The sequence below is a fragment of the Clupea harengus genome, chromosome 24 (genome assembly GCF_900700415.2).
Source record: "Clupea harengus chromosome 24, Ch_v2.0.2, whole genome shotgun sequence".
NCBI classification, from domain to species: Eukaryota; Metazoa; Chordata; class Actinopteri; order Clupeiformes; family Clupeidae; genus Clupea; species Clupea harengus.
The window spans coordinates 9,717,391-9,742,685 of NC_045175.1; the positions used below are offsets into that span (position 1 = coordinate 9,717,391).

General features: G+C 43.2%; 3 protein-coding genes across 9 annotated transcripts in view; 2 read left to right on the plus strand and 1 right to left on the minus strand.

Moving 5' to 3' along the window:
• The first annotated feature begins 47 nt into the window (after window positions 1-47).
• On the plus strand, window positions 48-10,733 carry rexo5 (RNA exonuclease 5). Of its 4 annotated transcripts, XM_031562113.1 has the most exons (20): window positions 48-133; window positions 364-592; window positions 671-783; window positions 908-1,034; window positions 1,920-2,019; window positions 2,290-2,397; window positions 2,569-2,657; window positions 3,039-3,154; window positions 3,483-3,621; window positions 4,006-4,100; window positions 4,496-4,598; window positions 5,181-5,447; window positions 5,789-5,908; window positions 6,443-6,580; window positions 6,846-6,938; window positions 7,064-7,262; window positions 7,710-7,918; window positions 8,237-8,296; window positions 9,024-9,153; window positions 9,443-10,733. In XM_031562113.1, exons 2-20 carry the CDS (start codon window positions 476-478, stop codon window positions 9,478-9,480), a joined length of 2,361 nt encoding a protein of 786 aa, XP_031417973.1. In that variant the 5' UTR covers window positions 48-133; window positions 364-475; the 3' UTR covers window positions 9,481-10,733. The 4 variants fall into 4 exon arrangements, with proteins under 4 accessions (XP_031417973.1, XP_012677941.2, XP_031417971.1 ...); XM_012822487.3 differs by having other exon boundaries at window positions 8,237-8,364; window positions 9,024-10,733; XM_031562111.1 differs by having other exon boundaries at window positions 9,024-10,733.
• Window positions 10,619-21,269, minus strand: parn (poly(A)-specific ribonuclease (deadenylation nuclease)). 2 transcript variants are annotated; one of them, XM_031562116.2, is made up of 26 exons: window positions 21,114-21,269; window positions 20,805-20,882; window positions 20,541-20,620; window positions 20,299-20,366; window positions 20,131-20,212; window positions 19,955-20,015; window positions 19,458-19,617; window positions 18,843-18,905; window positions 18,500-18,538; window positions 18,330-18,372; window positions 18,113-18,193; window positions 17,577-17,633; window positions 17,346-17,423; window positions 16,989-17,032; window positions 16,812-16,854; window positions 16,412-16,487; window positions 15,567-15,677; window positions 15,183-15,252; window positions 14,970-15,025; window positions 14,485-14,571; window positions 14,180-14,254; window positions 13,520-13,700; window positions 13,045-13,190; window positions 12,711-12,792; window positions 12,507-12,604; window positions 10,619-12,091 (listed from the first exon to the last, which is right to left on the minus strand). In XM_031562116.2, exons 1-26 carry the CDS (start codon window positions 21,130-21,132, stop codon window positions 12,048-12,050), a joined length of 2,022 nt encoding a protein of 673 aa, XP_031417976.1. In that variant the 5' UTR covers window positions 21,133-21,269; the 3' UTR covers window positions 10,619-12,047. The 2 variants fall into 2 exon arrangements, with proteins under 2 accessions (XP_031417976.1, XP_031417975.1); XM_031562115.2 differs by having other exon boundaries at window positions 12,468-12,604.
• Window positions 21,270-21,542: 273 nt separating this feature from the next.
• The window catches only part of LOC105895823 (bifunctional apoptosis regulator), an 8,655-nt gene continuing 4,902 nt past the window's right edge, over window positions 21,543-25,295 (plus strand). The window contains exons 1-2 of one of the 3 annotated variants that reach the window (XM_031562321.2): window positions 21,543-21,687; window positions 22,674-23,074. In XM_031562321.2, the coding sequence (XP_031418181.1) occupies window positions 22,695-23,074 (380 nt within the window). In that variant the 5' untranslated portion in view covers window positions 21,543-21,687; window positions 22,674-22,694. Of the gene's footprint in view, window positions 21,688-21,757; window positions 21,882-22,644; window positions 23,075-25,295 lie in introns of those variants that run through there. The other 2 variants (XM_012822513.3, XM_031562320.2) reach the window with 2 other exon arrangements.

Consider the following 25,295-nt stretch of genomic DNA (forward strand, 5'->3'; position numbering starts at 1 on the left):
AGAAATATAGATCTACTCGATGCGGCGCGGTCTTGTGACGCTAACCAATCAACGTAGAAAGTGCGATGGGGCACCGGGCACGTACAGTACCCCACATGTTTACACCAGTGGTAATCTATTGGATATGAATAAGGTATTATTTTACTCTTCATCTCACGTCAATTAATATACATTTCCTTTCATACTGTGGTGGTTACATTTAGACGAGCGCATGAATCCCATTTCTAAAAGTAACATTAACACTTAAGTTGATCTCGTTTACTAACCTAAACTCGCCATAGTGATGTCAGTGGCAATTTGGTTAAGGATATAAATTCGCGGAATTATTTCGGATGTTATTTTCGTTTGATTTTTGCTATTTAGGATGAAACCAACTCAGGGATCTTCTGCGACAACTTTACTTTTGATTTGCTGATGTGCTGACAAGATCCTGGCACCACTGGCAAGTCCTTTACGCTCTCTCGCTCACTAAGGCATGGCTAAAGTGTCCAACGGTAAGAGAAAGAGAGATCTTTCACCAGCCTCTGAAGACTCCAATAACAAGAGATCCAATGGATTACCATCGCCACCCACACAGGCTCTGAGAACCAAGGTACAAGTTGGTTACGAATTGCTTTTTGAGATTGTATGCATGAAACTCTTACATTAACATGATCTGCTGTCCAAATAGGGCCCACCACGTTTTACGCGCTGTTTTGAACATCTCCATGAAGCCATTTCTCTCTCAGACCTGTCTGAACTGCTTCAGTATGCGGCCTTGGGGAAAACAGTCACTCAGCCAAGGTTAGGCTTCCCGAATTTAAATCAACTGTGTTGTGTCTTTAAATGACTTGTCTAAGTAATGTCTTATTTAGACAGGCTTCCTGTAGCTGAATGCCATATGACATTCGTTCTTCTTTTCTCACAGTTGGTGTCGCCTTCATCACCAGCGTAAGCTTTCTGGAGTGACTGTCACCATACTGGACGATGTGACTCAAGTCCACTTCTACCGATATTATCCACAGTTCAAAAACCTCCGGAGGAGGTACACGACAGTAAGATGGCTTGTTCTTTTCACGCTCTTTGTGCATCCTATAAGTGTATATTTAGTCATTGTCTTGGGCGGTGTTGTGTGGCTCATTTTTGTATTATTCTCAGGTAACATGGCTTCCGCAGCAGAGACGTTTTAAAAAACATGCAACACTTAGTAACACATCCATTGAAATGCAGACCATCAAGTGGAATGTAAAAACACTACCTATCACCTTATAATGTGTTGTTCACTGTTCACTGTTCACTGTTGTGTTCATCCGTTTGAAGTTTGTCAACATTATATCCAACACACACACATACAGCAAGAGTTTGCCCAGAGCATTTAGTTTATTTTCCAATGCTGAATGGTTTTGAGATTGATAGAATCTAATGAGCATGCCAAACTTGAAGAACGGACCTGAAGACGTAGTAAGGGGAGACAGTGGGGTGGGGTGGGGTGGGGGTCCAGAGGACAAAGTGTGAAGGACGAGGGAGGGGAGGGGGGGGGGGGGGGGGGGGGTGTTGATAGCAGGAGGGGGAAGGGGGTTCAGGTCTCAGTGGGACAAAGACAGAGTACACATCCAGGGGTATGGATGTGTGCTTTGATTCAGTTATTGTCTGTTACAGCAGGAAAAAAAACAATATTCAGTTCCATCAGTCCCCCATATGAGCATTTCTATGCTCACACAAGAATAACTATCTAAACAAACCATTAGAACAGGAAAACATCAATATACGGTTCTATCAAGATTACGACATGAGAGGAACCATCAGCTATTATTCATGACATGCTGCTCTATGATCTCCTGTCATTGGTTTTAACATGTTAATACTTAATTATGAAATTCATTATTTGATTATATACGTCAAATTACTTAATTACTCACATTTATATTTTTTTCCCGTAGAGATGCACTCTGCTTCCCTGTGCTGGTGATGTGTCCTCTTCTATTCTCAACTCTGCGTTGTCCTATGCCGACACCGTGACTTCAGAAAATCCCAAAAGCGGTATGTTGTGTGGATCTAAGAAAAGAAAAGAAAAATGGAAGGAAATGGTTGAGCATGTACATTTAAATGTCTAGGAATGTGTCCAGCAGCATCTGTAGAGCAGAGAACAAACTTTATTTTCAACTTTGAACTTTTTCAACCTGTTGGTCAAATACTTTGTTTTCCAGCCTTAAAATGTGGCCATGACTGATAGATAGTGTTAGATAGTGAGGATGCACCAGAATAATTTGTCATTTTTCATTGCTTTCGGATATTGTATTTTCATGGAAGATCTACGATGGCATCCGGTGATCAGGAAGTTTGGTTTGAAAACTCGCAGGCTCTCCGCATACGTGCTTACAGCAGAGGAAATGTCGAAGAACAAGTTTCCTCTTAAAGGTAAGTGGATGGAACTGTTTGTTCAAAGAACAAAAACATATTTAAAGGATAACTTTTCATGTAAGGCCTAAATATTGTTTTGGAAAAAAAAGAAAATAAACTAATTCAAGCATGCGTTAAGTACCAGTGTTTATAAATATGTCTGTAACTGCAACCTATGATGTTTTGCAGGTGCCCCAGACTGTAAAGCATTTGTTTGCACAGGGAAAGATGATCACGTGACTGACAATAGCCCACTCTATGGGCTAGACTGTGAGATGGTAGGTAGGGTTTCCTTTTCCAACTGAGAGAACTGTACTTACTGAACACCGCCTCAATACCTAGTGTTGAGAACTTGTAAAGTACTGCCATTACTGAACACCGCCTCAATACCTAGTGTTGAGGACTTCACAAATGGTGTAATTGCTGTTAGCTTCAACCTGGAAAATGCCCAGAAAATAAGTCAATCGTATTTCAGATGAATACATACATATAAGCAGTCAGAATCACACTGAATTTTTTTTAACTGAAAGTCAGGTCACTTTCACAGTCTTATCAGTGCCGTGTGTGTGTGTGTGTGTGTGTGTGTGTGTGTGTGTGTGTGTGTGTGTGTGTGTTTATATATCATTGAGATTCATGTGCTGTTTTGTTTGATGTGGCAGTGTTTGACGAAGATGGGACAGGAGGTGACGCGGGTGTCCCTGGTGGACAGCTCAGGGCAGTGCGTGCTAGATGAACTTGTCAAGCCGCAAAATCCAATTCTTAACTACCTCACCAGGTACGCAAAACCCAGTGACTGTAAAAAAAAAAAAAAAGCACATTTAAACACATTTGAGGGTAGGCTGTGTGGAGACCTAACTGTTGCTCTGGCTCCAGAACAGCATGTTGAATCTGGCTCCAGTTTGAACACATGATAGCACCTATTTTTCAGTTCTATTCAATTCAATTCAATTTATATAGCGCCAAAACAATACAATTGTGTATGGCTTCATTTCTACCTAATGGAAGGGCACAACGCCATGCTGTCTGTGCCTTTTTACAACCGCCCCTTATGCCACTCTTTCATGGAGGGCTTTGTCACAGACATCTTCTCCCTTCTGGTCCAGGTTCTCTGGGATCACTAAAGACATGCTGGCGCGGGTCACCACGCAACTCTCAGACGTCCAGTCAAAACTCATACAGCTGTTGCCCCAGGACGCCATTCTGGTTGGCCACTCCCTCGATTGTGACCTCAGAGCCCTGCAGGTGAGGATCTTGGAGCTTACATTAGCCACGATGGACCCTGGAAACTCATCTTGACTGACTTCTTTTTGTTATTTTTTTGATTGTCCAAGATCCTATTTGTTTATTTTAATTCCATACTGAAACAGTGATCTTGTATGTTTTGGGCGTAAACTGGGTTATTAGAGTTTTTTTTTAATTTGTATAAATGGTCTGAAGACATGATATATTTGTCTTATAGCTCAGTGTGTAGGACAAGGTGTTAGGCAACACACACCAGTAATGGGTTTGATTCCCAGGGATGAGACACGGTCAAAAAAAGATATAGCCTACTTGTACTCTAAGTGTCACTCGGAAATGTATTGTGGTGGTCTGACCTGAACGTGATGAACTTTCTTCTTCTTTCAGATGATTCACCCGAATGTAATTGACACATCTCTTCTGTACAAGAGAGAGTATGGCGGAAGATTTAAACTGAAGGTTTTGGCGGAGGTGATCTTGAAGTGAGTTTCCTTCAGTACTAAACCAGACCCATAGGGACAGGGTGGTTTAATGGGACCATAGAGACAGGGTGGTTCTATGGGACCATAGAGACAAGATGGTTGATCTGATGTCAAGTTCTGAGTGATTCATATCAAACTTGTTTACAGGGAGGAGAAAAGTATGAATCCAGGCTGCTTTTTTAGAAACACACACACACACACACACACACACACACACACACACACACACACACACACACACACACTCATATCAGATCAGATCACATCTGCATAAACACAAAGCCTCAAATGCTGCAAATCTTTTTTTCTCAGCCATATTTGTGTGTGTGTGTGTGTGTGTGACTGCTTGCCTATTTATCGTCTCTCATCTGGTGCCCCTGCTCTCGTATGTTTAGGAAGGAGATCCAGAGTGAGGAGAGGAAAGGTCACGACCCCTCAGAGGACGCCCTCGCTGCTCTGGAGCTGGCACGGTATTTCATCAGCAAAGGACCCCAACAGGTTAAACCACACACTTGAAAAAACTACATTACATTACAACAGCATATAAACTGCAGTGCCATCATGAAGCACAAAACACAACACCTATTAGAAAAACTACATTACCCAAGATTTGAACTATAATATATAATTAACAAAGGACCCAGACAGGTAAAGTTAGAACATGTACTATATACACCTTATACCCTTTAAAAATGACCCAAGATGTGAACTGCAGTACTGATATGGCAGTATTAAATTAATAGGACATATTGGTATTGCAATTGTACTTATTATAAAGCTACAATATCAAACACCTTAAAAAAAAATACTACATCAATCAAAGCAGAGACTCACTGTTGTAACAATACCCTGCCTCTCATTGTTTCTCTCTTTCTCTCTTTCTTTCTCTCTTTATTTATTTCTTTCTTTCTCTCTTTCTTTCTCTCTCTCTCTCTCTCTCTCTCTCTTTCTCTCTTTATTTATTTCTTTCTTTCTTTCTTTCTTTCTTTCTTTCTTTCTTTCTTTCTTTCTTTCTTTCTCTCTCTCTCTCTCTCCTTTTCCCTCTTGGCCTTTTGTCCTTCCCCATTAAACTCTTCATAGGTTGTTGACCTACATCTCCAGGAGTTATGGGGCGGGCCCCCCAGACTCCCAGACTCCCCCGTAAATGGTTCCTCCCACACGAGCCCAACTCTGACCTCCCCTCTGGCCTCCCTAATGTCCTCCGGTCCTCCCATCTCCCGCCTGACGTTTGGTCCCGCCCTCTTAAAAATGGGCCAACCGGCACTGCAGCTGGGCCGACTGGCGGGGATTGACAGCCATTCATCCAATGAGCTTTGGCGCAGGCAGAGCTGTAGTTCTGACAGGAAGGTGAGACCCACGTGCTAGGCTTCAAGACGAGGATGTACAATTGGGACCAGAGAATGGTGGCCACATGTTGACATAAAATTGGTTGACATAACATTTATAAATTGTTGAAACTTATAAAGTGACTGGAATACTACCAATTATGTGTCATAGTCTGTCTCCAAGTTGTATGGTCTCTATACATAGGATGTTGTGACATGTGTCTGTGCTTTAGATAGATAGATGGATACTTTATTAATCCGGAGGGACATTTTATGGTCTCTACACACCTGTATAGATCATTGGGACGTGTGTCTCCACGTGTGTGATGTCTAGTTGGGACGTGTGTCTCTGTGTCCCTGCAGGTGCTGGAGGCTCTGAGAAGGCAGGTGCAGTCTCACTCCCTCTGCCTGCTGCAGCTCAGCTCCTACGCCCAGCTGCTCACACACACACATCCTTCCTACACACACCGCAACCTGCGCAAGGTGAGACAGTGTGTGCGTGTGTGTGTGCGTGTGTGTGTGCGTGTGCTTGTGTAAGTGTCATGTGCCTGACGGTAATGATGATGATGATGATGATGATGATGATGTCCCTGCAGCTCATGAGTGGTCTGAGGGAGATGTGTGTGATGATGATGATGGTGGTGATGATGGTGATGTGTGTGATGATGGTGGTGATGATGATGATGGTGGTGATGTCCCTGCAGCTCATGGGTGGTCTGAGGGAGATGTGTGTGATGATGATGATGATGATGATGATGGTCAAGTCCCTGCAGCTCATGAGTGGTCTGAGGGAGATGTGTGTGATGATGATGATGATGGTGGTGATGATGATGATGATGATGGTGATGTCCCTGCAGCTCATGGGTGGTCTGAGGGAGATGTGTGTGGTGATGATGATGATGATGATGATGATGATGGTGATGTCCCTGCAGCTCATGGGTGGTCTGAGGGAGATGTGTGTGTGTGATGATGATGATGGTGATGATGATGATGATGATGATGGTGATGTCCCTGCAGCTCATGGGTGGTCTGAGGGAGATGTGTGTGGTGTACGTGGGTCCTCTGTCTCCAGAGTGCACTGAGAGGGACGTGAAGAGGCTTTGCAGCAGCTGTGGGGCCCTCCGATCAGTGAGACTGCTGAGCTCCACACACCGGGTACACACACACACACACACACACACACACACACACACATACCCCTTAAACAAATACAGTGAACAAGCCATTAAGATAACCCCCCCTACAACACTTCATGCTTTGTTTATCCGTCTGTAGAGTATGAGCTGTCTACCCCATCACACACACACACACACACACACACACACACACACACACACACACACACACACACACACACACACACACACACACACACACACATTTATTTATTTTTTCTCTCCCTCCCTCCCTCCCTCCACAGGTCCATGCTGTAGTAGAGTATGAGCTGTTAGAAGGTGCGGTTCTGGCAGTGGAGAGACTTAATGGCTGTGAGCTACTTGGATGTCCTGTGAAGGTCAGCTACACACATAAACACAGGGAGGGGTGTATTTGATTGGCTGTTGAGTTTAAATATCAACAATCTTTCGACCAGAACTGTGGACAACTCCTTTAAATAAAATGAACCCTCTTTGGCCTCAGGTGCAGAGACCGGTGGGAGAGTTAACTCTGGACACGGAGGAGTACCTGTATGACCTGTTTGAGGACGCCCTTAACGAGCGCGTGATCTACGCCACCGGCGTCACCACGGACGACCTCCAGATGACCATGGACCAGTTTGGCCCCACCGAGGGAGTCCGCCTCCTGCCGCAGCAGAAGAAGAGGAAGCATGCGTTTGTCAGTGAGTGCGCAGTGGCAGAGGTTCCGCTACAACAACAGGCAACTGTGGTGTGACTATCTATTCACCTATTCCTTAATTTCACACACACACACACACAACACAGATGAGCTAGATAGGTAGAGAGACAAAAATAACATTGATGTTAAAAATGACAACTGACAATAACAATGCGCAATATTGCACATAAGAGATAGAATGCACACCCAATGTACAGTCCATACATATAAGTTAGCCTAAAGTGAACTATAACACAATACACACAAAATAACACAATGTAAACACAACACATGTTGAGTAAAAATGTACAACAAAAAGCACCTGCTACACCTGCATCGCATGTACATAACTAAAAATGTAAAATAGTTGTTACTCTTGAATGAGTTAAGATGATTTAACCGTGTGTGTGTGTGTGTGTGTGTGTGTGTGTGTGTGTTTGTGTGCGCACAGAATATCACAGCACAGAAGCTGTGGAGGTCACCCTAGACCCGTCAGCAGAGCCTTCTCTCGGACAGGTTAAGGTGTGTCGGGCACTCACCCCACCACACCTGTGCACCTGGGTGCCAGACGCACCCGAGACTCCACATAGCAACGGAGAGAACGGCGTGACGGAGGACAGGAGAGACAGACAGGAGGTTGGAGAGGAAGATGTAGATGAGGTACGCAAGGGCTTACACAAGGGCTTAAACAAGGGCTTGTACAAGAGCTGTGTGTTCACGAACAGTTTTTTCATTCTTTCAAGTTCTATCTTTTCTTTCTTAGACCTTTTGAAAGGTCTTTTTTGTATACCCTAATACCGTAACACATTTTTTCATTGTATATATTACACACACACATATACATATTATACTGTTCCTTTGCATCTCTGGTTAGATGCTAACTACATTTCATTGGCTTTGTACCGGACGATTAAGTTGAATCTAATCTTAAAAATGTAAGCTTTTTTTTTTTTAAATGCCCCTGCGTGTCGTGTGTAGGAGCTGGAAGCAGAGGTGGACATGAAGACGGCCGGTGTGATGAGGAAGTTGGACTCAAAGGTGGGGAAGATACTCGACTCCTTACCTGACAACACACTCAGCATCGTCATCTTACCTGGAAAGGAGAGGTAGTACACACACACACACCACACACATTACAGTAGTAAACACCCACCACACACATTACGGTAGTAAACACACACACACCACACACATGTTACGGTAGTACATACACACCACACACATTACTTGAGTGATCTACTGAGAACACATTGGATATAGAATAAAGTATTTATGTTTTGTTTTAATCCTACTTCACAGATGCGTACGTACACACACACACACACTCACTTCATGGGTTATAATGTTATGTACAGTTTGATATTTGTTACACCTTACTTTCATTCACATACACACACACACTGTAAGTGGTTGAGTTTTGAGGCCTTAATCATGAGGCAACCAATTATCTGGTCATTAGATAATCAGAGCCAAGAGCCTTGACGCTTGACCCCAAGCCTCAACATACTGACCTCAGCCTCGTGTGTTTAGATAAAGAGCTTGCTAGTTATCAGACACTTAAATTAATCAACAATATTCTGAATGGAGTGTAGTCTGTGTAATATCTCAATTAAACTGGCTTCATAGTGCAATTGGATACTCAAAGCCGAATCTGCATTTAATATCAGATCAAGGTAAATAATTTACTACACATTACTGCTAATTATGGAGTTATGATTTCTAAACCTTTTTTTTTTTTTTTACTGTGAAAATTGTTTTTACCCAGTTTCCATGGCGTGTCTCAACTTGGCCTGTGCTTCCTAGAGGTCAAACAGAGGTCAACTGCCTCACCTTTAGACTGAAGGGGACCCAGAGGAACATACAAAACACTGATGGGAGAAAGGACACGCACCTCCATGATGACTTGACTGAGAAAGGACACGCACCTCCATGATGACTGAGAAAGGACACATGATGACTTGACTGAGAAAGGACACATGATGACTTGACTGAGAAAGGACACATGATGACTTGACTGAGAAAGGACACATGATGACTTGACTGAGAAAGGACACATGACGACTTGACTGAGAAAGGACACATGATGACTTGACTGAGAAAGGACACATGATGACTTGACTGAGAAAGGACACATGATGACTTGACTGAGAAAGGACACATGATGACTTGACTGAGAAAGGACACATGATGACTTGACTGAGAAAGGACACGCACCTCCATGATGACTTGACTGAGAAAGGACACGCACCTCCATGATGACTTGACTGAGCTAAAACCAAAGATACTTGATTCAAATCACCCGTGCCTACTTTGACATCACCAGTTGGAAAAGGCAACGAGTCTTCATCGTTGTTCATAGGGCTGGTTAGTACTGTAGTGCATTGCATTCACAAAAGAGTATATATAACAAACTGGACACGAAGGTATGAGATTTTCTTGTAAGTACGAGATCCTGATTACGAGTGTCCAATTTTGTGTTCCTTTTTTTTGTGAATGCAGTGTTTCCGTATAGCATGTCTGAAAAAAGAAACTGTGGTTCTAGAGCTACATGATTACTACGTAATCGTGTGTGTCATGTGCTCATGGCTTATGAGTTGAATTAAAGTATGACCTGTCTTTTTTAGGAAAGAGCAATATTGTTTTAACATTTTTAATCAAAACATTCTAAATACACTCTTTTTAAGGAGATTTGAATGGAAAGTCATGTGACTTGCAACAGCCTTGCTTTGGAAACACCACAGACAGCACTTACTATAAATAAGTAATATTTAAATAACAATAAAAGCTAGATAGCTAGCTTGCTGACATTTTGGCTTTACCTGTGACTGACAAGCTGTAAAAGCGTTTTACTCTTCATTTCAGTCATGATCACAAAACTACATCACGAATAGCCGGCAACTAGTAAGAGGTGTGTCCATCGATCCTTAAAAAGAAATTAAACAGGATACTAAAATGACTTGCTTGCCTATATACAGTGGTCAATTTGACCATACTCTTGCTGTGCACCATGTGTTTTTGTTCTGGTATATTCATATAGCAGTCATCCTAGATCACAAACTACATTTAAAAGAAATCGACCAAAATATAAATAAAAACCTAGATAAATCTCACAGGTTTCATCTCAGCATTTGTTGTATTTAAGGTTCCTGAAGTAGGAAAAAAAAAAAAAAAAAAAAAGCCAAGACTGCAAAAAGTGTTTTGAATTAGCAGTGTTTACCAATGTTTTACATGTGATTTAAGTATACCAAGGGTCCTCCTACAGTACTGTTGAGCTTGGCTCTAAACACTACACACTTGTGTGTTGACAAAAATGGAGAAAGTTGTTCTGCACTGAAAGAGGGAAATGTCCAAACACTTGGCTTAGTAAGAAACATTCTTTAATATTTTCCCCCCAACAAGAGGATGTTTGACATTTGCTGATCATACAAAAGATAATAATAATGAAGAAAATAAACATCACAAACATGTATACATATTCCATGTTGACTTTTTTTTTTTTTTAAACATTCCTTTGACATTTTTCTTTTTTTGCAAGTGCTTTGCAGGGAGTGGCATTATAATAGGAAGTCCAAAAAAACATTAACATTCACATACAAAAATATCCATGTCTATCTCTTTCTTATCCTTAACTGGTCAATAAATACGAACTATTTTTAAATGACATTAATGAGTTCTACTTTTTAAAAAGGAAGTTGACCTGTAAGTGAAGTATACTTTCTCATTCTTAAAAAAAAAAAAAAAAAGGATCATGACAAAAAAAAAATATTGAACTGCATTTAAAACTTCACAGACCCCTGACGATACAATAACTAGGTTTAGGATCGATCAAGTTCCACTGTTTGAACATGCACTCACTCACACACACGAGAAAGAAAAACAAAAAACATCCAGTTAAAACAAACCAAAAATCGTTGTGACTCAAGGTGCCTTTTTTTTAAACTTGTGTTTTACACCGTCTCACAAATGCTCACAAACGTGATCCACACACACGCACACCTCACAGACTGGCTTACATCCTGAATTACGCAGAAAGTTGTTTTTATGTTTGTTTTAAAAAGAAAATGGATTTTAATAAGGAGAGAAAAGTAGAATTTAAATGATGGGGGGGTCCATGTCAAAGCGTTGGCTGATTTTTCACGAAACCCTTTCTTTCTCCCTCATCTCACTCCAACTAGAATAGGCTCGACCCAGACCACCAAAGCACATCTTACTTCCACGTTGGCGGTGCCCCAACTGGTTAACCTTTCCTTGTGGCCTTCTGCACACACAATGCATGGTCACGTGAGAGCAAGCATGTGCTTCGTAGGATACACTTTAAGTGCTGCAGAGAACCTCACAGGCATACATCGAAAGCGACCACTTAAAACTAAAGAAAAGATTTAAAGTTCTACCATTAAGGATTACTCCAATTAGAGCATTCGAAGAGTCATCTGCTGACGACAAGCCCAAAGCACCTTTTTTGAGATTGCAGATCAAGTGCTTGTACCATTTGAAATGGATAATGGTAAAAAGTTGAGAAAAAAAAAAAAGACTATACGAGGGGGGGGGATCTTGAAGCGCCAACACTCTAGAGAAAGAGCGGATGGGGTGCAAGGACAAACATATGGATTTGTGATTGACAAGCCAGCGACAAACAACTCAAAATATTCTCCAACATAGTTGCTGTGCCAAAAGAGGTTTTATGGCTTTTGTTATATTTCACTCTATTTCCTTAAATGGTATTTTTTTGTTCGTTTCTTAAATTAAGTGACGTCGCGAAAGAAAGAAAAAAAAAAAAAAACCCATCCTGCTACCAGACCTGTGGGACATCAAAGAGACCAGATGACATGGGTTCTAGAGAGGGGGAGAGAGAGAGAAAAAAATATATATCTAATTACTACATTTGTAAGGGATAATGGGCATTCAGAATTCACAATTTTGGACAAACATTATGTTAAGTCACAGAAAGAGAGAGAGAGACAGCACGAGAGAGAGAGAGAGACAGCACGAGAGTGAGAGCGCGTGCGAGAGTGAGCGAGAGACAGCACGAGAGTGAGCCAGCACGAGAGTGAGCGAGAGACAGCACGAGAGTGAGCGAGAGACAGCACGAGAGTGAGAGCGCGTGCGAGAGTGAGCAACAGCACGAGAGTGAGCAACAGCACGAGAGTGAGCGAGAGACAGCACGAGAGTGAGAGCGCGTGCGAGAGAGAGACAGCATGAGAGCGCTCACCCTCAGATTTCCTCTTCTTTTGTTTACCGTTCTTCTTACCCGGATTGGCTGACGGCTGTGGCCAATCATCTGCATTGGCACCCTCAGGTCCCACCTCCTCCTGAATTGGGCTCATGCTGGGTCTGCCTACAGCTGGTCTGTTGAAAAGAGCAGCCAATCACAGGCTGGTATTTCATGACTGACAAGCGCATCTCCGTATGAAATCAGACGGCATCTTTAAAAGTGAAGCTGAAAGAGACATACTGTTTAAACCAACTGTCTGTGGTCTTGGACTCCACAACATCAGCGTACGTTTGTGCAATCCCACTTTCAAACGTTCCTCCCCCTGTCAAACAAATACAAAGACTTTAAAAACCTATAACAGATAACACTTTTATTCAGGGTTACGTGGACACCATCTTTTGCATGCGGCGCATGGTAGCGTCCATCTTTTAAAGCCTGTATTTAGGTAAGACAGGACGGTGTCTCTCTACCCTATCTAAATACAGGCTTACAAAGATGGACGGCACTGCACATTCCCATCTAAATTAAGTCAGAAGAAAAAAGACAGAGGGGGGGGGGGGGGGGGTATGCCTACCGTCCATCTTGATCTTCTTGAAGCCCTTGTCCATGTTGCTGTAGTGGGTCCAGCCACTCCCGGCGCTGCTGCTGCTGACCTCATCCCCCCCCTCTGAGCCCTGCTCCTCCTGGATGGGACTGATGCTGCGCTTCCCTGTTAGAGACCTACAGAGAGAGCAGAGAACGAGAGAAAGAGCAGAGAACAGAGAGAGCGCAGAGAGAGAGAAGAGAACGAGAGAGAGAGAGAGAGAGAGAGAGAGAGAGAGAGAGAGAGAGAGAGAGAGAGAGAGAGAGAGAGAAGAGAATGAGAGAACAGACAGAGGGAGGAAGAGAGAGCGAGAGATATTGACAAGGTAAAATGTCCTCATTCGCAAACGAGACAAGTCAAAGACAACAAGGAGTAGAGAGGGCGATAACTGGAGCAAACAACTTAGAACAGAATTTCAAAAACAGAGCAAGAGACAAGACCGACGGAGACAAAAATCGACACGCACCTGTGTGTGTAGTTGTAAGCCGCCGCCGTCGTCATGGCAGCAGCGGTGCAGTATGGCGTCTCGCTCCAGCCGCCCTCCACACGGCTGCGGCGGCTCGGGTTCTGGTCGCGCTGTTTGGCCCTCACGTACTCCGCATACGTCTGTATACGGTAGCTCTCCGCAAACTCACTGGTGTTCATGGCTACACACAAACAAACAGCCAGGTTGTCTGTTAAAGCAACACTACGCAACAATTTGCTGCAAGTATGTTAATCACCACCACCTTCAAATTCATATTGATGGAATATGGTCATGTGAAGACACACACACACACACACACACACACACACACACACACACACACACACACACACACACACACGATGTAGTTCTGTGTTCCGGGCCAGAAAATATCAGAAACACTTTCACAGCAGGACATCACCAAAAATCACCAGTTAGCATGTTTAGGTCGTTAGCCCAAAATCACCAGTTAGCATGTTTAGGTCGTTAGCCCAAAATCCTTCACTGCTGCTTTCTAAGGTGCAGACAGGCAAGATATGAAGGATGGTTATTGTGATAGTGACAGAGAAAGGATCTAAAGATGAAACTACGCAGAGGGAGGGATGGATAAAGGGTCAAAAAAAAAAAAAGGTAAACAAGCGAGTGACAAAGGCTACCTACCAATCTGCACCTGGTCGGTCTGACTCAAAGAGACGAATGCCGACGTGTCGTCGATCCACGACACCACAATGTTTCCTGCAAACATAAACGCAGTCAGACTGACTGTTTGCAATCCCGCACGGCATAGAGGGAAAAAAAGTGCCAGCAACCAACAGCTGAAATTAAAAACTACTAAAACCACTACAAATGGATTATATAAATTACACCCATCAAAAGCACTACATTTTATATTTATAAAATCAATTGAATATTAAAAACCTGGTAATATTTAACATATACAAAATAAGGAGTGTTGGGATATCTACCAAAGGCACTGAAGAGCTGGTACAGGTCGCTGGTTTTCCACTCTTTGGGGAACGTAACGTAGAGAACGTGATCCCGCTTGGGTTGCACTGGGAGAGGTCAGATGTGTCAGTGAGTGTGTGCGTGTGCATGTGTATATATATATATAAAATAAAAGAGAAGGTCTCTAAACTTTTGACTGGTACTGTATAATATAAAGTTTGGACACACCTTCTCATTTTTTGAGAAGATTTTTTTCTTTGATTTAATCATTTTCTACATGGTAGATAAAACTTTTTTTGTTTAGTACAACATTCCATACGTGTTCTTTCGTAGTTTAAATGTCTTCAGTATAAATCTACAATGTAGAAAATAATAAAAGTAAAACACTTTTGACTGGTACTGTATATTATTTACATAAATAAATGCATAAGTAAGTGTGTGTGTGTGTATAAATACAATGACTACATCCATCAAGGACACACACACAGTAAAATCAGCAACTCACAGTCTGGTCCACTGATGTTGAGGTAGGGGATGTCGATGATTCGCATGAGGAAAAGCCTGAGAACACGACCATAAAAAAAAAACGTTTCAAATCTGTCACAATCACACAGGCAGTACGATGAAATCCAATGAGGGTTGCGTTTGAGGCAACAATGTGTTACCATTAAAAGGGGTAAACAGAGTAGGACTAAAGAGCCCAAGAGGAAGAGCTTACTTGTTGTAAAACGGTTCGACGAGTTTGGATTTGGCTGAAATGTGAGATTTGGGTGGAGTAAGGAATGACCCTGAAATTGAGTCCATGAAAAGAAAAAGGTATCACCAACAGTCACTTTAGTCATTGCTCAGAGACCATTTATCAACAATGTATTTAGAGGTTAAGACCATGAATAGCATATCATTATTTATTTAGGGAGAATTGACTGAGCACAGGGCTATTTTGCAGCAATGCTCTGATTGAAGGTACATAATACAGATGAATAATAAATAAACAAATATTTATTTATAAATAAATAAATAAATAAATAAATAAATTTCGTTCTTGGCAGCATTGCCAGTATAACATGCACCACTCTTGCCCACACACACACACTCTCCTTACCCAGGTAGTTGGCCATGGATATGAAACAGAGGCCGGTGATATAGGCGTCGTAGCCGGCTTCATGCAGCATCTCTGTCGCCGTGTCGTAGCTTTGGAACCCCTCACAACATTCTAGAGCAGAAAAAAGGTATTGGAACATTTGGAGCGCAAATGAGTACTACACAGTCCATGACTGGAAAGAGCCCTAGTAGCAGCAGCAATCAGGAAAGAGCCCTAGTAGCAGCAGCAATCAGGAAAGAGCCCTAGCAGCAGTCTGGAAAGAGCCCTAGCAGCAGTCTGGAGAGAGCCCTAGCAGCAGTCTGGAGAGAGCCCTAGCAGCAGTCTGGAGAGAGCCCTAGTAGCAGTCTGGAGAGCCCTAGTAGCAGTCTGGAGAGAGCCCTAGTAGCAGTCTGGAGAGAGCCCTAGTAGCAGTCTGGAGAGAGCCCTAGTAGCAGTCTGGAGAGAGCCCTAGTAGCAGTCTGGAGAGAGCCCTAGTAGCAGTCTGGAGAGAGCCCTAGTAGCAGTCTGGAGAGAGCACTAGCAGCAGCAGCAGTCTGGAGAGAGCCCTAGCAGCAGCAGCAGTCTGGAGAGAGCCCTAGCAGCAGCAGCAGTCTGGAGAGAGCCCTAGCAGCAGTCTGGAAAGGGCCCTAATAGCAGTCTGGAGAGAGCACTAGTAGCAGCAGCAGTCTGGAGAGCCCTAGCAGCAGCAGCAGTCTGGAGAGAGCCCTAGTAGCAGTCTGGAGAGCCCTAGTAGCAGTCTGGACAGAGCCCTTGCAGCAGTCTGGAGAGAGCCCTAGCAGCAGTCTGGAGAGAGCCCTAGTAGCAGTCTGGAGAGAGCCCTAGCAGCAGGAACTGTGGAAACGCACCGACTCTCGGAGGCTTGAACGGACCATCCTTCAGCCGTTTCTCCAGCTCAGCCAACGATGTGTTTGTGATCAGCTCCTGCAAAAAGACACACATTTATACAACTCATTTCTTGTAGGCCACTGATCTATCAATTACTAATTTTCTATCAAAGTACTACCCAACACCCCAAAATGGAGGACACTGACTGTACAGAGTGCACAGAGCTGACACTATCCCAAGGTGGATCTGCAAGTCACTTTAAAAAGGCATTACCAGCCAAGAATCCCCACCTTTCAATGCCTTAAAGACCAAATAGCTATCCATCTTCCCTCCAAACATCACTACCTAAAACAACACACCACCCTAAAGCACAGACACTATATGAAAACGGAATTGCCGGGAAAGAGAGCTATGACTTACCTTGAAAGGCTGAGTGGACGCCATAAGCTTTGTGTCCAAAAGCCTGAAAGAACACGAGCAAATGTAGAAGTAAAGAACTGCGTGTAGGCTATTAGAACTGTACTACCTACAGAACAAGTTCAGTAGAAGCCAAACATTTAACCCACCACCACCATAAATACATCCACACTGACATACCTGGGGAAGACACACATGGTCACGTCTTTGAAATCGATAAGGTCCTAGGAGTAAATAATTCACATAAAGATGTGTTTCTTAAAAGACCTAAGAGACAGTAGTTCTAAATGGGCAGTGCTGCAGACAAAGCCAGTACAGACCAGAGCAAAGGGATTTAAGATATCTAGACGTTTCGCTGTAAGACAGCCATTACTTAATATGCATCAAGTCACACACCACCACCCCCCCCCCGCAACCCTGCCTAGTACACAGCACAGCAAAAACAAGTTTCTTTGTCACCCACAAAGGTTAGGTTTAAGTATTTAACTGATATACAGTGACTCAACCATGGCCACACACACACACACACAAACTAACCTCAGGTAGAGGACAGTAGAACTGGTGGATTGTGTGCATGACATCCAGAAGCATGTTGTGGCCAACCACAAGCTTTCCCTGGGTTGATGGGAAAAAAAAAAAAAAAAAAAAAAAAAAGAATGTCAAGAGAAGCCTTCCAATTCCCATAAGCCTACTAGGTCGAGTCTGAGACTAAAATGTGATTGTCAAAGGCAAATTCGTTTGCCCAACAAATGTCTTCCATTTACTTACAGATTTGGAGATGGCGTGCACGACCCTGGAGAAGCCCACTGCATCATTCAGTTCCTCCTGTGAATAAACACATTCACATTTTACCCAAAGCGGCTTAGAGTACAGCTAGAATATACATTTAATCTGAACGGGTGCACTCATGGCCTTGGTGTTAAGTTAAGCCATCTTAAACAGCACATACAGTTGTATGTTAAGCTACAAACAAATAACAGTCTCATGTTTTTATTTACTGAAGACAAAAATGAGGAACTAGAGCAAACAAGGCAGCAGACAGCCAAAGAGGAGGAGGAACAAAGTTATGGTTCCTTTTAGGACAGATTTTATTTTCAGGAAGGAGTCTCGCCTCCCGTTTCTGATCATTAGAATTAAAATCATTGAAAAGGGTTAGTGGAAACAAAATCTCCAAGACATCATTAAGGGAAACCTTTGCGACTGATCACAGAGACGGGACATCTTGCAACATGAGCGCATTCACCCCCAACTGAAACAGCAATCTTCCGTACACACACACACACACACACACACACCAAACTCACCTGCTCTCTCTCCTGTTTCTGTTGTTCCCTCCGTCTTCGCTCGTCTTCATCAACCTTACTGATCTGTATAAAACGCTCCTTCTAATAAATAAGTAAATAAAAGGGGGAGTAAACAGAATGAAGGTGAAAGACAAACTGAAAATATAAAATTGACGAGACTTAAAATGAAATAAAACCATTACTCATCATCTATACAGTCGTTCACTAGTCGCTTTACCTTTTCAGTTTCCACTGTTTCAACATGGAGGCCTTTGGGAAACCTGAGGAGACGGGGCAAGAGCAGTGGGATTATGGGACTGTACTATGGAACCATGAGGAAAATGGGTCCTTGACCTAGTCCCTAACCCTAGTCACACACTTCTGCAGAGCAGATTTATGAATACACACCTCCAGTTCAGGGTCTGGTAGATTAGTTTCCTCTGGAAGCTAAGGACATGAAAAAACAAAACAATAAAACAACAAGTTTCTGTACAACAAAGTAAGTTAGCCATTGCAACATAAATGTGTCCAGTCACAGCATACCACCATCCCTCACTCAGCCTTCCACAGACTGGCACACAAGGCGCCACACAAAACCAGACCTTTCCGAGTCTGCACACAAGTGCTTTCCATTTTTAGCACACCATTGGACTGACAGTATTTCATATGACTTATGTTGTACATTTCGACTGGCATGACGGTCTTGAAGGACAACTATTTCTGCGTGCAAATTTTCCTCAGTGATTCTTACCCGGTACACGGATCCAAGTCAACCGTTTTCTCCGAGTTGTTCAGAAGACCCTCGACTTTCTCTCTACAGACACACACCAGAAGCAAACTTTTAATGCACACATAGTAATATATATTGTTTGCATGTATGTTTTGCTATATATATATATATATATAGATATGTATGGACACTGCACAGTGCAGCAAGTAGATACAAAAAATGCTTTCAGACTTCTAATGATGCTGCCTCTCTGAAGGTACAGTAAAGTGTGGCCCCCTACTGGGCACTTTACACACTTCGGCCCTCGGTTTTAGCCTTTGTTTGGATTGCATTACATGTCTGGGCCATTTATATATAATGTAGAATTAAAAAAAAAAAAAAAAAAAGGGTGACTGAAAGCCCTTTCAGAGTGTTGAAATGTTCAACCTCTAATCACTTCCCCTCAGAGCTAAGGAAACAAGCAAATCAATGTTTGGCTGGCAACACAAGACAGCAAAAAAAGAAAAAGAAAGTGTGCGTTTCAGTATGTGACTAAAAGCCCTTTCAGAGTGTTGACATGTTCTCTGGCATTTCTATAACCAACTATAGCTTACAGGCTTTAACATCCGGGATTCTTCGACCGGCCATCATACTTACATCACCCTGTTGATAAAGTCCTTGTGTTCCTCCGGAACGTTCATGGGTCCCTTGGAAGGCGAGATGAAGGATTGGGTGCCTGCCCCGTTAGACTGATTCCGCCTCTCCTCGTACTGCTCTCGCAGCTGAACTTCCTCTTCCTGGTTCAGGTAGGGGATCCCTATGACAACCATGGAATTGGAGGTCATTTTGTGTGACGGAGCAGCTGGTCATTTACTAACCAGTGAGATCTCAGTGCACTGAGCGCGTAGAGGTTGTCAACTTAAGTGTTGTATAGGGTGCGATTTGCTATGTTAGTCATCTGTCTGATGGTACTGCTTGGTTTTAAAAAGATTTTTTTTTTCTTTAAAAACCATGTCTAATGTCCAGTGAGTTCACTTAACAAAAACCAACAAACCTTATTTAGAGCTCAACATAGAAAAGACAGACATGAGAGGGTAGGCTAATCAGACAGTGACAAGACTACAAGAAACATGGAGTTCACCTGCACCACTCACCATTACGAAAGACTTTGTTGAAATCAAATCCCTGACTGGCAAGGAAGTCTATGCTGGAACTCTGGAACATAACAAAGCAAAATATGAACCAAATATGCCAAGCTATATATGGTCCTGTAAGCAACAATGCCTGCCTTTTTTGGGGGGGGGGGGGGGGAATAAATCAAGAGTCTTACCTGGCAAATAAACTTTTTGTCTGGAGAATTCCTACTAAATGGCTTTGGAAATATATAAAAATTAAAAGACTTTGTAAGATACCTGCAAAAACAAAAAATGAGAAAGGAGAAGTGAGAAACATGGCTGTCAGAATGTGCATATTCAGACTTTAAAGAACGCACACTCACTTTGATTCGGACTGATCATATCTGAAAGTGCAGATACCGAACTGGAAAAGGAGAAAGTCCATGGAATGCTGGAGACCAGAAGAAAAATGTACAGTAAGGAAAATCCTAAAGTCATTTGGGAAGATGTTTTTTTTTTCTACTCAGCAGACAACAAATGAGCTAAAATGTTGCTGGGTTAGAAGAGACACTAGAGTAATCGGAAGGGTGATGCGGGAATACAGGCTTATATTTGAGCTTTTTACCTTTTTTAGCTTTTCGTAACGCTCCTCTGGCGTGTCCAAACCATTAGTGAGTGCACTGACCGAGGGACCATCGCTTATTCCTGCAATAACGACAATGTTTGTTCGTAGATACAAATGCTTGTCGGTATGTGTACAGGGTCGGGTTAAAAACCAAGACTGGTGCAAATAGAAGATAGCTGGCACGTTTAAAGATAACGTTCAAATAATCATGGCCGCTTCAACACATTCTTAGGATTCTCAAGCGAACACGCCGGTCGAGGTTACCTGAAAATTCCCCGTCTATGGCAAGAAAGTCGGCTTCGTCAATAGCACTGTATACGGTGCTTAAGCTGTCTTTAAAATCTGCAGGGACACAAACACAAGCGTTCACAGAGGGTGCAATGTCGACGTCTTTGACGAACTCGGCATCGAGCTAGCGCGTGCTGTCAGGCTAGGCTGGTTCGCACATAAAAAATATTCTAGATAACATTTGATCACTAACGTTACAGCTTTAGTTACACATCCAGCGTGTGGCAGTTGCAGCTTGTGCCGCCATGCATGGCTTCTGTGCTTTCGCAAAAGTGAGACACTTACTTTTTCTTGTCACTTCCATCCCTGCAGAATCACAAACAATTGTCAATAGCCGAGGTATCCCTGGTGCTCTTTAACCTTTTCTTTACCGACCACTTCCGGACACCAGAAGATTAACCAGACTCAAGACTACCGCCTACTGTTGCGGAGTTCAACTATTTTTTAATGGTCAATAAAGTGTAAGGGTTGAAGTCGCAAATTTGTGTTTCTTTTTGTGTGTTGAAGTATGAAAAAAAATGAGAATGAGAGACCATCATGCTACAAAACAGAAATACATTGGCTTCCTGCTACATCTACATGGGTGTATGTGTGTACCCAGGTTAATATAAAAAAAAAAAATCCAGATGGGCCAATTGCACGGACGGACACGAGTTTAATCCAATCAACTGTCAGTTAACATAAGCGACAGGCGTTTGCACCAATAGTAACCCCCACCCAGCGACAACTGAATTTGAAGGGGGGAGTTGCCAGCGGTGCAGAAACGGAGGAACCCACAAACTATCAACAGTACCTTCATGTCGTGTCACCAGCTGTTATGTGAGCTACCTGCTATCTGCCTGTCATCGTTATTCTAAAGGTAGGCATGCATTACTTTTATTTTTGTGCAAGTCTTGTATTACAAGTTGTATTACTGCTTTCAGAGCAGTTGCATTATCCCGGAAGCCAGCTAGCTAGGTTATCTACTGAAAACAGCTAACGTTAGTTGGCAATATAGTACTATGCAGTGCTGAGACGAAGGAGGGCCATGCGGGGGATCCGATTAATGTACAGGTTGTGCTGTTGTTTAATGTAGTCTACGAATGTGATTGCTTATTAGCCTTATTCTGTGTGTTTGCTTTGTTCGCTACATTGTCGTGTAAAACCGAACCTCGCCACATATCTTGGCAACTTTTAGTTTCTGTTTATTGGCCAGGTTGTTGTTAATAGCCTAGTATTTCGGCGTACTGAAGCCAGTTGGCATAATCTAGACCGAGCTATATATCTACACTCGGTGTTCGACTGAATGGCATTGCGGAACAGGGTGTACAGTGTTCAAGTTTTGTCGGACTCAGAGGGCAGCATTTTTTCCCTCCGTCTGCCAATATTCTGCGCTGTGATGCCGGTCACAAAGTTCAGAGTACAGGCAGATAGGAAAGTCACGTCATACATGGCAATGTAAAGGGTGGTGAGACGTGATGGGGTGATGTTTGTAGTTCCCATACGTCCAGAACATTCAGTCTCCTCCCTGCTCTGCTCTCATAATTATGATTTTTTTTTTTTGTATACGTACATAACACTTCGAGGCAGTCGCCATCCACATTTGTTCTTATTTTCCTGCTGTAAATGTTCTGTCTCAAGCCACCCCTCGTCACAAAGACAGTGGACACAGGGGAATCTAGGGTTAGGTTATAATCTGCTTTCTCTTATTCTCCTTGTTCTGTCTCTGCCATGTCTGCAACCCCTCCAACACACTTGTGCACACACACACACACACACACACACACACACACACACAGTTAATGTTTTCTCTCTCTCTCTCTCTTCTTCCCTCCAGTCTGTTCATGCCTCTGACCTCTGCTCCAGGCCTCGCACACAGATTGCCTGATGAAGGGGGCCGATGCGGATACCGACACGGACGGCGATTTGTTCCTCGCCTCTGATGAAGATGAAGATTCCTCCTCCTCCTCCTCCCCTTTGCCAGTAACGCCAGAATCCGCCACGTCGTCATCAAAACCACCAGCGTCCCTGACGGGTCACGCCGCCGGATGCGGCGACGGTGGTGGTGTCGGGAGCGACGGCATAACGGAGCGGGAGTTCTCGTGCCACTGCTGCTATGACGTGCTGGTGGACCCCACCACGCTAAACTGCGGCCACAGCTTCTGTCGGCACTGCCTGGCGCAGTGGTGGGAGTCCTCGCACAAGACGGAGTGTCCAGAGTGCAGGGAGAAGTGGGAGGGCTTCCCCCGAGTCAACATTTTACTCAGGTAAGCGCCCAGATCAGGTGTGTGTGAGTGAGTGTGAGTGTGAGTGGCAATATGGTCGAGAAGAAGTAGTTGGAGCAAGATAAACGATCAGGATAAAGAAAATGTTTGCACACGTGAACAGGGCTCGAGTTGAGGGGAGGTGCCTCCTCCCCCTCAACTCAAGCCCTGTTCACGTACTTGCAATCTGCTTCTCTCTCTCTCTCTCTCTCTCTCTCTGTTCATCCTGTTCCTGTCCTGTGGTCTTTCTCTCTGTCAGGTGTGTAACTGGTTGTGTCAGATACAGCCGAAGTGTCCTTGAGCAAGACACTGAACCCCCACCCGCTCCCGATGTGCAGGTTGGCACAGTAGATAGTGTGACAAGGTGCTGGGTATCCGGCTACAAGAAATAAATTAGCATGTTTTGAGTCGTCAAGGCCACAAGGGTGTGTGTGTTTGTTCTACAGGAGTTTGGTGTGTGTGGCGAGCTGGCTTGGCTGCTGAGCGTTGAAGTGTTGGTTTTGTGTGCGTGTGTGCACGTGTGTGTTTGTGTTTATACCAGTCCTGATAGTACTCTTCCCGATACTTCCCTATGTTTTTTTTATAGCGCATCCTTTCGTTCCTAAACCAGTTACACACCTGACAGAGAGAAAGACAACAAGACAGGAACAGGATGAACAGAGAGAGAGAAAGAAATAGATAGATAGATAGATAGATAGATAGATAGATAGATAGATAGATAGAGAAGCATACAGAGAATGGAGGAGATTTATAGTTTATATCAGCTCATATTACCTCATGTTTGAGGGGGGGGGGGGGGGGGTTAAACCTGCACCTCGCATGATCTGAGTGTCCAGAGGCTCATCGCTGTATGAATGGGTAGATGTCTGAGGCCCTGAGTGCTCTATGAGGAGAAAGGCACTATAGAAATACCGTCACTGTTCAGTCCTCCATAAGTACAGACTTTTAAGTAGGGACAGCCGGATCATATTTAAGACCTGCTGTTTAATGTTCAAAATCCGGTTTAACCTGGCCCCCCCACCACTATGCAGCCTAGTCAAGTTTAGAACAGCAGCAACCAGTGCTACTCGAGGGGCAGCAAGAGGAGACTGTGAAATTCCTTCCTGTATTTGGACAGTCGGTTTTCTCAGTTAGGTCAGCCCGGGAATGGAACCATCTCCCACAGAACATTAGAGAATCATTCTCATTCAACTGCTTTAAAAGAAGTCTCAAAACATGGTTGATAAATAACCAAAAATGTGATCATTAGTGGGTAAGCAGTAGAATTATTTTTGTTTACCACTTTGTTATTTCCTTTCTACCCATGGTTAAGGACTAAGTGGAGCTTGTATATTGGGATTTTATTTTATTTTTGATATATATACGTTAATGCCTTTTTTTAGGTTGTATAGCCTTTTTTCACTCTGGCAGGGGGATTGCCAATGGAAACTAGCCTTTTGGCTATAATTGGGTGCATTTACATTTTAATGTTCATGAATGTACACTGTCCCTCTTGATCAAATAAATACATTGATTGATTGATTGATTGAAATGCAGTCCATTTACCATTTAGTCTAATTGAACTACAATGTGTGGATAGAAATAAAAAGAAAGGTCAAAGGTCATTATTGTGTATTTGCACCCAGGGCCTTTTGAAAAAGGATGTGTTAACTTCGAGGATATCTGAGAGAGATTAATTGCATTAATCCATAACACAGGTTTGCTCCTGCTTCCTATGTTGCCTGCCAGATAGATGAATCAGTCTTGGTCTCTTGCTTCAGACAGCACGTCCCTTCATAACTGGCACCTTGACTAGTGCTTAACTTGCACTTCAGCAGTTACATTCCTGCACTTCTTTTTCCTTTCTAGGTCGTTTTTCTATTTCTTATGTAAAGTAGTATTTATTGTTACACCAGGTTTTTTTTATTGCTCTTAGCTTGACTGTTCTCTCCCTTGTACGTCGCTTTGGACAAAAGCATCTGCTAAATGACTAAATGTAAATGTCTCGGGCGTGTGTGATGATTTGTGATTGATGCACGCAATTGTTCCCTGTCAGAGAAAAATGCTGCCAAACTGGGGCCCTTGTTGTGTTTGCGGTGTGACTGTCTGAATGTTTGCTGATTGACATTAATGTGTGTGAATTGAGGAATTGAATCTAATGAGTCGTCACACAGCTTGTCCAAAATGGCCTTGTATTTGGCAGCCACATCTTGAAAGGGAGAATTTAAGGGTGCTGGCTGCACAA